This window comes from Zonotrichia albicollis, chromosome 3 (assembly GCF_047830755.1).
Source record: "Zonotrichia albicollis isolate bZonAlb1 chromosome 3, bZonAlb1.hap1, whole genome shotgun sequence".
In the NCBI taxonomy this organism is placed as follows: domain Eukaryota; kingdom Metazoa; phylum Chordata; class Aves; order Passeriformes; family Passerellidae; genus Zonotrichia; species Zonotrichia albicollis.
In genome coordinates this window covers 76823315-76837915 of record NC_133821.1, presented here as the reverse complement: position 1 = coordinate 76837915, position 14601 = coordinate 76823315, and the positions used below count along the sequence as shown (strand labels likewise).

Below are 14601 nucleotides of genomic sequence, written 5' to 3'. Positions count from 1 at the left end.
CATATAGTTCCATAATTCCAAAGCATCCATGTTCAGTGTCACGCTGTATTTTGATCACAAAAGATTCAACACAACAATATGCAGCTGAGAAGTTTTACCATACAATGGAAGTCCTGATCATGGTGGACTAAATTTTCATCACTTGTGCCAGTGTTCAGGCCAGCTAAAAGTCAGAGGGCCAAATGAGATTTTACTGCAGCCTCAAACAAAGCCATTGGAACCAGATGCTGGACTGTCCCAGTGAGTTACATTAAGAATTGTCACAGGCACGTGTGGTCAAAGCCATACATAGCATCACTTAATGAAGGGAAAAGGGAACATGGAAACAATGAAGAAATGTTGACTGGAGCAACCAGTAATGAAAGAAATAAATTTTACACAGTGGAGGGAAGAGGTGCAAGCAGAACAGCAGAAAGTTTGGGCTAAATGCCATTTTTGATCCTGGGACTCCCTCACAGGTCTGCCTTGAGTCTGAAGTCCATCACTTATTCTTATGATGAGGTTTTTGGCCTTTCAGAAGATATGGGCACACCATATTTGTTAAATATGGATTTGATAGATGATAGCTGGTCTGACAATGCATCTCTGCAGGAGTGGAAGTGGTCATATTCTGCTGCTTTGCAGTGCTGGTGGTGTCAATGACTTGAGGTGCAACAGAAGACTGGAAGAGAGTAGAAAGGAAACAGCTGTTCACAAGCTTTGTGTTTGTGACAGCCCTGCAGTACTTGATGGCTCAAAGAATGCTTCACAATTAATCCAATATAACATTTCAGGGCTGCTTGCTACCACAAGTCATACTACAATTTCCCAGTCCTTACCTGGAACAGCACAACACCTAACATTTTGTTTTAATGAGAATTTATTAAAACAGTAGATGTTGCAGTGATCAGACTAGATTTCCATCCTACTGACAATTTTGTTCTCTGGAAAAAGCAAAGACCACTTTCTGTGATTCTCTCCTGCCATCTGTCAGTCAGCATGCTGAAACAGAGCAAAGCAAAGCCATGTCTGCCAGATGAATGTATCAAATGAAGATGTTTTGCTCCATCACCTACAAAATTACGCCGAGAATGAAGGAAATACAAATAGTGACAGATAGTGCCCAGAAGGGTCCCACCCTGTGGCTGTCAGAGGCAGCTGCGAAGCGCAGAGCACCCGGCGGAGGGGAGAACAGGGAGAGCCTTCTACCCTGGTGGGACGAGGGGACCCTGCGGCCGCCCCCTGCCTCGGCCTCGGCGGGCCGGGAGCTGCTCCCACACCGGCCGGAGCCACCGCCGCCGGGAGTTAATCATTAAATCCCGGCGGATCCGCTCCAGGCCCGCTCCCCCGAACCTCCTCGGCCTTCAGCCGTGCCCTGTCCCCTTCTGGCCTGACCGAGCACGGCGGCGGCAGGGGAAGCGGAGGCAGGGACGGGAAGCCGAGGCAGGGACGGAGACACCACCGCCTGTGGGCGCTGTGCAGGCGGAGCCCCGGGGCGGGCGGGCCGTCCGTGCCCGCTCGGAGCCATGTCGCCTCCCTGGACGGCGCCCTAGGGCACACCTGTCCCCGCTGCCGCCCCCCCATCGCCTCTCCTCCCCTTCTCGGCGGCGCTTGGCCGACACGACCTCCGGCCGCGGAGCAGAGCCCCGGCCCACGCCTCAGCCCCCGCCCGGCCGCTCTCGTCCCCTCCCGCCGCCCATGGGCGCCGCCCGCGCCGCGCCGGGGCAGAGCCGGCGCCGCTGAGAGCATGGCCAAGGGACCCGAGCAGGGGGACGCCTTCCTGCACCTCCCGGCCGCGCAGGCGGCGCCCGCCGAGGCGCAGGAGGAGCGCTACGCGGGGCTGCTGGGGCCGAGCTTGCTGCCCTGCGCCCGGGGGGCGCTGCCCGAGCCGCCGCTGCCCGCCGGCGTCAAGGCAGGTAAAGGCGGGGAGCCGGCACCGTGCCCTGCTCGGCCCGGCCGCGGCGGGCACCGGCAGGGCCGCTCGGGCTCCGCGGGGCCGCGGCTGTCGGTCTGTCCCTCAACCCGCGGCGGGCAGGGCGGCGGGCGGGAGGGGCGGCTTGTGGCGGGACCGTAACGATGCCCTCGGGCCTCTCTTCTCGTCCCCGCGGCGCCCAGAAACTCGGCTCGGCAGCGAAACCCTCTCCTCGGAAGAAGAGGATGCGGATGCCCGCTACGGCGCGCTGACAGCCGCCGACCAAAGCCCGTGTTCGAAGAGGAGCATCACGCAGATCATGAAGGACAAGAAGAAGCAGACGCAGCTCACCCTGCAATGGTAGGGCTCCAGAGAGACCCCGCTGCCCGCCCTGGGGGCTCCGGGACCGAGCCGTCACACTCAGAGGGACCCTTGTCTAACAGCAGAGCCGGCGAGGAGGGCGGCATCTCTTTTAGAGAAAATTTCTCATTTTTGGGGTGTTTCGTTTGTTGGTTTTTGTTTTCTGTTTTTGTTTTGCGGGTTTCTTTTGAATGAGCCTCATCTACAAATAAGGACACCCGTCCCCAAATTTCTGAGTTTTGAAATTATCGAAGGTTTGTCACTTAATAGAAGTCTTGGTCAGATTCTCACACTGTGTGGCTATCAATGAAATGTATCATCAAAATGTAGAAAGGAAACATTATTTAAGAATTGCATTTGTGAACGACTGCTTTAATTATCCTTTAAAGCTGTGGCAGTTAGATTTTCACTGTCCTATAATGCCTTTCTTTTTCATTATGTTCTCCCATCCACTGAGGCCCTAACTTTGGTTTATTTTGTCTGGGGAAAAACGTTAACCAAATAAGAGGTCAAATTCTGCAGACATTAATTGATAAATGTTTATATTAAAATACACTTGACATTAGGGAGGAATTCTGTTGAATTAAATGGGAACTTAATAATGAAATGCACACTGTCAATAGAGATATTTTTTCCTTCTAACTGAAAAATTAGACTAATCCAAATTATTCAGTTTCTTATTCTAGTTTACTTCTGAGTGTAAATAGTTAAGGATTTAAGTCTGGTGAGTCACTGCAAAATTATTCAATATGCAGTTCTTACTACACAGTATTTTCTTACAAATTTGTGTAATTGGAGAAACAAATTTATTGCACACCATCCCAGGAGTAGTGAACAATGTAAAATGATAAAGAAAAAACCCAACAGGACAGAGGAATACCCAGCTGCTACAAGGGTTCTCTTCAAGTGAAAGCAGTCAGGCTTTTGCTTCAGTTTTAAAAATTTTACTTTAATGACCATCACTCAGCACTTGTATTCTGCAAACTGATTGGGAAGATACATAGAAATTCAACTTCTTTAAAAAACACTGTTCTTTGTTTTTCCCAGTGTGGTTTGAAGCATTTCCACGTCCAGAGTGGAAATTAAAAAGCAATACAATGGAGAAAAGAGACATTAGCTCAGGTGTTGAGGATACAGTGGGACAGAAGATGCAAGTCCAGGTTCCTGGTCTTAAATCCTGTCAAAGGAATGACTTAAACCCAGGTCTTTCATAGTCTAGGTAGGACTCTTATTTTCAAACTAAGTCTGGCTCTTAGATGATGATAATTTAGTAATTTAAATAAAGCAAAAAGGTCCAGACATTGAAAAGGACTCATTAAGAACAGGGATCTGGCTCCAGGTTTTCCATACTCTGCATCTAGCCTAAGTACCAAGTGTGGAGTCTGTCTGTAGTGCCTGTCACGTTCAGGAGAAACTCATCTGTGTGCTCTGATGGAACTCTTCAAGAAAATTAAAAAAAGAACAACCAAAAAAAAGAAAAAGCAAAAACTGGGAAATGCAATCTGGAGAAACAACATGTTGCTTCTTACTCTGGCAGTTTCTTTCTCTACACAGGCTGGAAGAAAACTACATTGTATGTGAAGGAGTTTGTTTACCAAGATGCATCCTTTATGCACATTATTTAGACTTCTGCAGAAAAGAGAAGCTGGAACCTGCCTGTGCTGCAACTTTTGGGAAGGTAATAAGTAAATGCCTTAATAATTTGTTAGATCAGTTGTTTGGAAGAGTCACAGTTCAGTACACCTGTATAAGAATTCTTCTGAAAGTAACATGTTTTCTACTGCTAATGTACATGGAATCAGACTAACTATAACTACACTGTCTCCTGCGAAGGCGTTTCTTAACATCACCTTTAGGAGATTGAAGATGAAATTCCCTTTAATTTATTATTGTTTTTACAAAAAAAAAACCCCAAAAAAATGCATTCTTTCTGAGTGCTTCTTTTCTTTCCCTTTTTGTTCACGTTCTTTCCACCAGATCTAACATGGAGGACACTTATAATTATACTAAGGGCAGTGTAAGGTGAGATGTGACACAGGCAATGCTAGTAGAAGGGGAAAAAGAAGTTAATAACACAAAGAGCTTCCAAATGAAAAATTGTTGATTCGTTCTCTTTTCGACCCTTCTCTACAATTAATCCTGAAGTGATTTAATGTAAGAGAGATGTGAACTCTCCAAATTAAATCCTGACTGTTTAGTGAAACAGGAAACCAAAAATGCTTCAAGGATCATCTTTTTAAAGCAGTACTAATCTAGTAATGGTTTATACATAGCAAAATGCATTAATTTAATTAAATAATGGATTTGATGGATTTTCTGGTTCATAAAATGTTAATTTCCTATTTTATTCCTCTTGAACTGGATATATGAAAAAAGTGGATATCTAATTTTCATATATAGTTTCAGTATAAATGAGAAAGACAATAGGTTCCATTTAAACATTATTTTGACAGTGATCTGTCTATTGGATGTATCTATTAGATCTACCTCTATTACTGAATTAATTTTTCAGATCACACTTTCAAATAAAAAAAATAAGTTTCATTCTAGTTGTTTATCTTTGAAAACAGAATAGCTAGAGGGCAGAGTTTCCCCTGATTTTGTTTAAATCTCTGAAGCAAAAAATACAGTTGAACCTAAGGAGCTTGAACATAATAGGATTCTGGTGAAGAAAACTAGATTTTAAAATGTAAAAGTGAAATCAGAAAGGGAAAACAGGTGGGAAGACTGGAGATAGACAGCAAGGTGAACAAGGATGGAAGAAAACCTACAGTGTGAAACATGGCCTAATGATTTATGTTGTGCCCTAAGTGTCAAAAATGCTAATTCATTAGCTACCTTAGACAACATATTTACACTACGACTTTTCTATAAACAGATTGCTAAGAAAGTTTGCCAGTGTTAGAAATTAACGCAGTTATTTTCTCTTTAGACCATTCGCCAGAAATTCCCTCTCCTTACCACAAGGCGGCTCGGAACAAGGGGCCATTCAAAGTAAGGCACAATTACCTGTGTATCTGCTTATAGAACACATTTTAGGAATCATCTGTGTTTCCATGTCTCCTTAATATGTGCTAATTGGCAGGGGGGTTTATTCAGATGGTACACTGCATGTGATAACTTTCATGTACACGTTGAAACTGATGCTCAAACTCAAGTATTAAAATTTCAAAAAAACTGCTGCATAATTTTTAAAATTAAAATTATTAAGCTTCTAAATCTTATCAATGCATTTATAGACCCATGCATAGGTTGCAAATACATGTCAAAATATTAGATATAAAAATCATTTATAATACATGACTTTTTATAGCTTGTCATCTTTCCATAAATAGTGATTTTATTTCTCCTTTGCAAGACTAACAACTTTCATTGTGTTCTCTATGTAACAATATGGGTTCACCTAAATACATCACCAGAAAAAGCATTGTTTTAAATTGAAGTTAAGGTATACTTCTTCTCTTTGTTGTGGGTATTTTATAAAACTTTGAAAAGTACACCATCTATAGTGCAGTAGTTTCATAAATAATGTATCCTATTAATTTGTATATTTGATCTGTAAAATATTAGGTCATAGGAATAGATCATAGACAACTCTATATCCCCTGGTGCTGAAATTTTTATTAGTTCTGGAATTTGTGCTTTTGGCCATGAATAATTTAGTGTAAAACTGTTGTGAAGAGTGGTAATAACATATTCCATCACATACATTTTGCTAATGAATAAGATAGAAAACCAGAGTATTGATAGAAATAGGAGAAAATCTTTGAAAACAGAACATTCAAACATTCTGTTTGTTTGGGAAAACTCTTTATTTTGAGCTACTTAGCCTTGAAAGACAAAGTTACTCTTTAGTAACTCTTCAGTAGTTTATAAGCAAAACTCAAAACAAAAGGAGACTGAAAAGTAAAAAATCTACAAGACTCGTTTTCCTAAGTGCTTTGCAATATTCTAGAAATGTCTGAAAGATAATTTTTTTATGGTCATAGTTTTGGGTAGTTATTAAATGTTGTTATACTTGGTTTTCTTCCTGCCTTAGAAATACAAGAAATAGCTAGTTATTCCACCTTAGTTTTGCTGAAGAATGAATGAGATGTCATTTGTGAATTGTAGGTATTGTTGCAGAAAAAATGAAGGTGGGGAAGAATTTAAATCCAAATTTTTTGCAAAGACATTCTGTTTCTTGAGCATGCCTTGAGCATTTATTTTAAATAACCACTAATAAAACATAAAATCCAAAGGATATACTGTCTTTGTAGAACATTATTCCTTTTTTTGATTTTTTTTTTGTTCGTTTTAACAGAGGATAGTTCTTGTGTAGTGTCTCTCGCAGTCTTACAAATTTGTAATCCATTCACCTCTTTTAGGAGACACTACACAGCCTGAAATGTATAGAGGAAAACTGGAACTGAGGTTCACATCTCTTTTTTAGGTGACCTATAGATGCTGAGTAGAGGTGTTTTGAGGAGAGCAACTATTAGGAAGGTTATTTATTAGGAAAAAGAGGGATTTTGTGTATTGTCTGCTGTGGTGAACTTAAGTTGTGATTACAGGCATAAGATGGTGTAGACATAGCTTTGTTGCTGGTGTTCTGTTTAAGATTTTAAGAGATCTGGCATTCACAATCTGTGCAGGAATATTTGACATTGTGCTAGTTCATCATTGCTGTGGTGAATTCTTAGTCAGGTACATAACCCAACATATTTGGTGAACTACTTAGTTACAATGAATGAGATAATGCAAGGGAGAAGTCTCTCTCATGCTCATTATATATCTGACATAACTAACAGACTGACAGACAGGATCCAATGAGGATCCAAACTTCCAAACATGTCCTGTGTCTGCATGGTTTAAGCACAATAAGTCAACCTTTATTAAGTAAATGAGTATGTTTCAAATGTGTATATAGCTACAAAATTGATTGTATTGGAACAGGTGTCACTGTAGTCCTCTTTTCTTAAAGACATGAAACAATATTAATATAGAAATAACGCATGCCCAACATTTCTTTGGCAGATTCCATATCCCTGTTGACCTTGTTGGTATTATGTGCCATATTTTCATATGGATTAACTGTTCTTGAACAATTTCCTCAAAGAACTGAGGCATCATCAGGTTTTGTTTGAACATCTGGCACTTGCTGTTCTGTATTTTTTCATCAGTTTTCCTCAGAGGCTTTTCTTATTCAATTCTCATTTCTGCTAAGATGCACTTATCTTGATCTTGCTGTGCTAAAAAGGACCTCACAAAAGACACAAATGACAATATTTCCAGTTCAGAGATCAAATATAGCAGCAAGCAGTCATATAGAAGTGTCAGTATGAATATTAGAATTATAGAGGCATAGAATGATAGAATGGTTGGGGTTGGAAGGGGCCTTAAAGATCCTCTAGTGTAATCCCTGTGCCACTTTATACTCAGCCAGGTTACTCAAAGCCCCATCCAATCCAGCCTTGAACACTTCCAGGGATGAGAGATCCACAGCTGCTCTGAGCAACCTGTGCCAGCACCTCAACACCCCCACTGGAAAGAATTCTTTCCTAATATCTAATTCAAATCTACCCTTTTTAGTTTAATGATCTCTGATAATCAATTTTTCTATCTGTGGTGTTTTGGGCCTTGTCCCCCTTGGAACTACAGACTTGCTGAGGAGTAAATGAATTTCTGATTTCACCAGCTAGCAGTTAGTCACACAAATGTTATTTACAGAAGTATTTCCATTAAATTAATATTAAAGTTAAGGGACTGTTCATCAGTTTCAATAAATTACCAGTTCTTCTCTTTTTATGTTAGCGTGGACTCCAAATGTTACAAGCTGTTTCTGAGTCACTGAGACTAGTAGGAGAGTTGTTACTAGCAATTAAGTAATATTTTTTAAAGCACAGTAGTGTAGTGACATGGTATTATTTCTGTCACTGCTATCTTTATTACCATATAATGCTAGCTGGAGCAGTATTAGCACTCAGTATTCCCAGCAGTGATGTTTTATATAGCAATATTGCCCTGCAGCTCTGATCATTGTCCAGGACTCCACATGCTGCAAAAGCATAAAAAGGAAGAAGACAATTCTTCTCCAATGGAATAATTGTTCTTAAATTTAGAGAAAAGTTAATGTCCTGTGAAAAAAAAGTGCCTTCCTGGATGCTGCAAGCGTACACAGCAATCTATTGTTAGGGCCTCTCTGTGATCAGAAGAAAGCAAAGAAAATAATTTCCTTTTCCCATCATCTTCAAGGTGGTGGAAATGGTTTTTCTCCCACTCTGAAACAAGCTGTTTCTCACATCCTCATGAGCATGAATTGGATTTGAGGGAAAGCTCCTGCACTAACTTATGGAATACAGTTGCTGTTGTAAGGCATGAGATACACAAATGTTAGTTCTTCCTCTGTTCCCAAACAGCATTTGTCATCTCGAATTCAGGGCAAAGGATAAACTTAAAAGTGAGTCTGGTGATTCCTAGAATTCAAGTCAGAATCTCTTTCTCTGTGTTTACATCCAACAACCCATTTGTGAAAAAGTGTCAGTACTTAAATTCATTTAAACATTTGGCCAAGAAGGTCCAACACATTGCACACAATTTTGTTAATAAAATATGTTAGTCTCTTGTGCCCATGCTGATCACTCTACATAGCTGAAAGGAAGGGAAATTTTCTGTTTTCATTCTGCTGAGTGAAAGAAGATGCAGCACTATAAATACTGCAAGCTGCTCTCAGATTAGTGTTTCATCAGCAACAGTTCTCTGTTCTAAATCCACCTTTTTGCATGGGTAATTTTGAACATACCGTGGTCAATGCTAGAACTCAGCTGTGACTTTCACAGTACACAAATCACCTGAAGCAGCTATTTGGGAAAACGTACAAACTGCTCAGTCCATACACACGGGAAGACTGTTTGAGCTCAAGTTACAATTTAATTTCTTTGTAGACTTTGATCAATGATGAATCTTAACTTTTATCCATCATGTCTGAAAACTATTATCTTATTTATTAAGAGTGATTTAGTGGGTTAATAAAACTGATATGGCAGCTGGCCCTGTGATAAGAAGTTATTGCAAGTCCCTGAACAGCTTAAGCCTATCATTTCCTTATCAGCTATCATTTGTGTCAGTGTATGCTAAAATCAGAGCTACAAGTTGGGTAGGAACATATGTTACAACAAACCACTGAAATGAAAAGAGAAAAGTAGTTCAGTTTGTTTTATAAAATGTTTGTTTCAAAAATTGAGAGTAAATTCCTTGTAGTAACTGATTACATTTTGTTAATTACACAATAGAAATAATAAATAGTAAAGTAAAAATATACTGAACATACACAACAAAAATACGCACATAAAGAGATGGAAGGCATTTGAAGATGTAGGTTAAAGATGTTGTTAGTGTGTGTGGTATGAGTATACCACTCTCAGCAGGGAGCCCAAAATAAGCTATTCAACTAATGGCTTGTAAGAGAATAATAATCTTTATACCCTGTTACTCTATGGAGGATGCCAGACAGAGTTTGAAAAGTAAAATTATATTATTTTTAATAGTTTTGCTGTTGTGAATGGAAAACTCTGTTTTTTAGCAGCAAAAATTCAGCTGCACATTATTGAAGAAAAACAGAATGATACCTGCTGTGCCTTTAATACACACAGTATATGCACTGAAAATATCTATTCTCCACATAGCAAGATGTCTCAGTGAAAAATTCTGATATCCTGGGACATTGCAGCAGAAACAAGTATATTGCCCACCATTACATACTTTAGAATCTAAATCATACAACAGTTCCTGTTCCTTGCCCAAATATATTAATATTAAATTAGATGTGGAATAATCTAGGTATTGAATCATAACTTTGTAAAGAAGTAATGCTTCTCCTTGCCTCTGGCCCACTCCAGCCTCAACTGGAGGGAATGCTAAATTTATGGTGAAAGTGTGAAAGTCTTTATTTTAGAATTTTAAAAATGGCATGTTATTGAAGCTGGGAGATTTAAACTGTTGGAATGAGACGTGGGCAGCTGCTTGCTCAAATGGCCAGTGACAAATGGGCAGATAACATTGTTAAAGAAGCAGTCACAACTCTATTCTGTTTTTTGTCCTGTTCAATGGACACCCTTTGCCATATAAAGAGTACGTAAATGCTGTCATTTCAAAGAATCCATATCTATATATTTTCAATACCTCTTGTCACAGTATGGAAACAGGGGAGACACTTTTAGCTTTCCTAGGGGTTGACAGGTGCCACAGTGATCTAGCAGTGTTATGTAGACTCACCAGCTTCAAAAAAAAGCAGTAAAAGCAATGGTGCCACATTCTGTCGTGTTTCTTGGCTGTAAAATCCCGAATGCACACAACAGACTGTCCAGAAATAGAAAAATTATTTCAGCTGAGATTGTTGCAGCTACCTAGGCTAGGCAAATATATCATCCTAATAAACATTTTCTTAGGCATAATTTGTATCTAATGCCTTTAACCAGCTTTGTAAATATAAAGCATGTGAGGGTTTTGTTCTTACCTGTGACAGTTCCATACAAGAACAAACAAAATATTGTGGTCTTTTTTTTTTTTTAATGGTCTTCACCAGGAGGAGCAGAGATGAGATGAGATTAACAGTTTTGTTGATGTGTTCTATGAACTATTTGCTGAGGCTTTGTGTCTTAAGAATGTATTTCTTCAAGCTTTTGGGGAGTTTGAGTAAAATTGGTGCAATGTGTTGCAAAGTGGTACTTTGAAGCAGCTCAGTTAAACCAGCTGCCATGGTACTTTCAAGCTAATATTAGTAAAAAGCAAATGAACCTTTGTATTCTATCCATAGCATTCTTAGACAAATTTGGTTTAACACAATCAGTTTTTAAATCTATTCAGTGGAATTTATAAGACGAGGCCTATCAGCTTTGATAGATGAACTCAAGGAAACTTTGCTATGACTGCTAAGGAAAGAGCTGCCCCCAGCTTGCTGTCCTGCCCTTCTCTCAGATGTCACTTATTTTATAGCAAAATCAGTGGAAAGCAGTAAGTAGCTACTGCACAGCCAGTTTTCTTAGCACCAACGCAACATTTTTTGCCTCTTTGGTGTCTTTGGTTAAGGTGTTGGGTGTGAGTTCTGCAAAGCCTGAGCAATAGGCATGTTTCCTTTTTCAGTTTCTATTTGGGAGCAGTAATCTCCAGGAGAGCAACAAGGGAGACAAATGTGGATGAGAAGTACCTAAATGGCTTAATAATTCAGAGTTAGCCTACGATCTGACAGAAGAATGGATGGATGACATATTATCATTATTAGTCATAGGTGACTGAGCACTAAGTTGTAAGGTGCACTTGCAAGCTATTTTCAATTGAGAAAGGCTCTGAGGGACTGTCTAAATGTAACGGTGGCAAGCGAGATAAAATGAACCTAATAGATCAAACCCAGCACCCTTTCAAACAAATGAAGTAAAGTGTAACAGAAGGCAGGTTAGGGAAAAGAAATGTAACATGTTTCTGGGTTTTCTGTTCTAGCTACATTCTTCTAGTAAGAGAGAAAATATTTTAATTTTAACCATAGAATTTGGATCAAATCATGACAGTACTCTTTTCTATGAGACTAGATTTTGTTCTGTGTCTATGAAAGGAATTGTTAGACCCTGTTTAGAAAAGTTTTCAGAAAGCATTTAAAATCAGTCTGACAGTTCCCTTTACTTTCAGTTTGGAAGATTGGTTTACTTGTCACTCATAAATGCTCCTCTCTCTTTTTTTTTTTTTTTTTTTTTTTTTTTTTCCTGCAGATATCACTATTATGGAATTGGCATTAAAGAAAGCAGTGCATATTACCACTCTGTGTATTCTGGAAAGGGCTTAACCAGGTAAAATAATTTCTGAGACTTAATCAGTGAAGGTCTAGCTATAATCTTCCCTTAGGAAGGTATATGTAGGACTCTAATTTACTAGAATTGCTGGTTATCTAAGTGCTTAAAAGATTGATCTCTATATTTTGATAGAGTCTTCCAGTTTGACCCCACCACAGTCTTTGTAGAGCTGTCAACTTTTAACAGCAGAACATTTGTTCAAGTTTATGTGAGGGAGCAAAATCCTATTTCCAGAACACTTGCCTAATTTTGTTTGCCTGTGTGTCACCCTGTGAGTTCTTTCCCCAGAACAGCTTTCCATTATGAAACGTCTGGAGAATGGTGTGAAGCTGGCACCTGTGGGGCAGGAGGGAGGGGTCAGTGTAGATTAATATTTACAGGTCCTTTGACTGGCTAATATCAGTTTAAACCTAACCCAGGAAGCTCTAATTATATTTATTTAAGGGACAGCTAGCAGGATCAATACGTTACGATAGCTGCCTGTTGGTTTGCCAAAGATTAATAGTTCGTAAAACAAATGTCTCTGTTCACATATGGCTTGAATGACGGCTTTCATTGTCTGTGGCAGTATACCTGGATAAGTGGGGCTCTGAGAAAGGAAAAGAATAAATGAGTTTATAATCACACATAGAAAATTCGACTGGTGGCAGATTTAGGTCATATCCAAAGAGACCTTTTCCAGGCAATAAGACAAGTGTACAAATTGAGGGTAATACTGCCAATAATGCTTTAAAAGGGAGGGTTGTCTCCACAGCAGTACTTAGGGTGAAATAGATTAGAATATTCTATTTATTTGTCTGATATTTATCCAGAGCTGTGGAGTGTTGCTGGTACACAGTGCATTTTTCTTTCATAATACAGAATTATCTTGAACAAATCATTCATATTGTTGACTCAAAGACAGTTATTTTCACTTAAAAGAAAATAATAATTCTTGCTCCTCAGCTTTATGTCAGGCAGGTACAATCTAGTAGCAATGAGTGCAAAGAAAGTGGAGCTCTGCAAAATTCCCCAAGGCTGGATTTCTGAAGGTATACACTCACATGAAGATGGCATAGATACGTTCTAAGATTTTCAGGACTACTCACTAGATTCACTAATTAGGAACCTTTTATTTGTGTTAGGACCTGTATGATATGTTGAATTTTCAGGGTCCAGCAGTTCAACTGCCTCCCTATCTGAATTAAAGCAGAAGATCAGATGCTCATTTTTCACAGTCTGGCCCACCACAGTAGCTGGGTTTTTCTGTGTGAAGAGAATGGTGCAGTTGCTTGGGATTAAGAACAAGCTTCTGGATAATGAAAGAATCAGGAAGTGTAGGGATTCAAACTCCCAATTCCTGGCTGCTGCATATAGTGATCCTTAAATATCTCCTTTACATCTTTTCTAGTCCTTGGGGTTCTGGAAGAGCAGTGCTAGCTGATGCTGCCTCTCATTTTTGCTGTACATGCAGTACATTTTGCTGAACATGTGGAAATCCAGGGTCCAAAACAAATACATCTAGCCTTGAAGTTAATTAGATTCACATTGTAATCAGCTGAGTGATGCCTTCATTTATACTTAACTCTCAACATGCAAGGGAACTGTCTAGGTAACATATGCTGGATTGTCATGTGGTGGGAACTGTCAGGCCTGGGCAGGAGGAATTCCACAACTGCTCAGCCTCTGGATTTCTGAGAGCATCTCAGAGAGCAGGAAATAGCCAGGGAGCATCTCAACAGCAGGAAACAATGATATTGCCACTAATAATTATGAGACTTCATATTGCCGACAGTATCTTATCAGTTGGCAGCTAGTGGTACAGGAAATAACAATAATCAAACAACATTTATCATTATACTGACCCATTAGAATCGCTATTATTGCACATTCTCTACTTTCATAGTTATAATTTAAAATGCTCTTTCTGGTTTCTGCAACAAAGAGTTGTCTGATACTTCAATGACTTCATTGGCAAGCTCTCAATTGGACTCCTAATAGGACATTCACTATACAGCCATATATGTTTGCCAGTTAAGGAATCTTTTATCTCAGAAATGTATGTCATTAGATCAAAATAGTAGTGTAGTGAAAAAGAATGGGAAATCACTATGATTTCTTAATTTTCCCAAGAATTTTGAATTTATATATACATATATATATATATATATATATATATATAAAAATACATATGTGTGCGTGTGTGTGTGTGTACTTTTTCTACTCTGAATTTATTAAGCTCTATTAAAAACTGCATGTATTTCCTTATAAAGACACTATGGACTTGCACCTATGCTACCCTTTTGCTGTTTGTGAACCGGCAAAGATCCAAACAAAACCATGAAACTGGATTTTACACTTTAGTGTTTAGTCAGTGGTCTTAATCTTCATGTTTTATAAGACATTAATAGGTTTCCTGTTATCCCTAGGCATTTGAAAATCAGTGGAAGAAGTCAAGGGAAAAAAAATTATTAAAAACCCATAAAAAACTGCAATTGCATTTAGAAAAATGTGATAATTTTTCTAATAGATCATACATCTATATAATCT

At 39.3% G+C, this 14601-nt stretch overlaps 1 protein-coding gene across 1 annotated transcript in view; it reads left to right on the top strand.

Moving 5' to 3' along the window:
* Nucleotides 1-1466: 1466 nt before the first annotated feature.
* The window catches only part of RFX6 (regulatory factor X6), a 35343-nt gene continuing 22208 nt past the window's right edge, over nucleotides 1467-14601 (top strand). Inside the window, exons 1-5 of the mRNA XM_014269608.3 lie at nucleotides 1467-1895; nucleotides 2095-2251; nucleotides 3806-3929; nucleotides 5184-5245; nucleotides 11992-12069. Coding sequence (XP_014125083.1) covers nucleotides 1727-1895; nucleotides 2095-2251; nucleotides 3806-3929; nucleotides 5184-5245; nucleotides 11992-12069 — 590 coding nt within the window. The 5' untranslated portion in view covers nucleotides 1467-1726. The remainder of the gene's footprint in view (nucleotides 1896-2094; nucleotides 2252-3805; nucleotides 3930-5183; nucleotides 5246-11991; nucleotides 12070-14601) is intronic.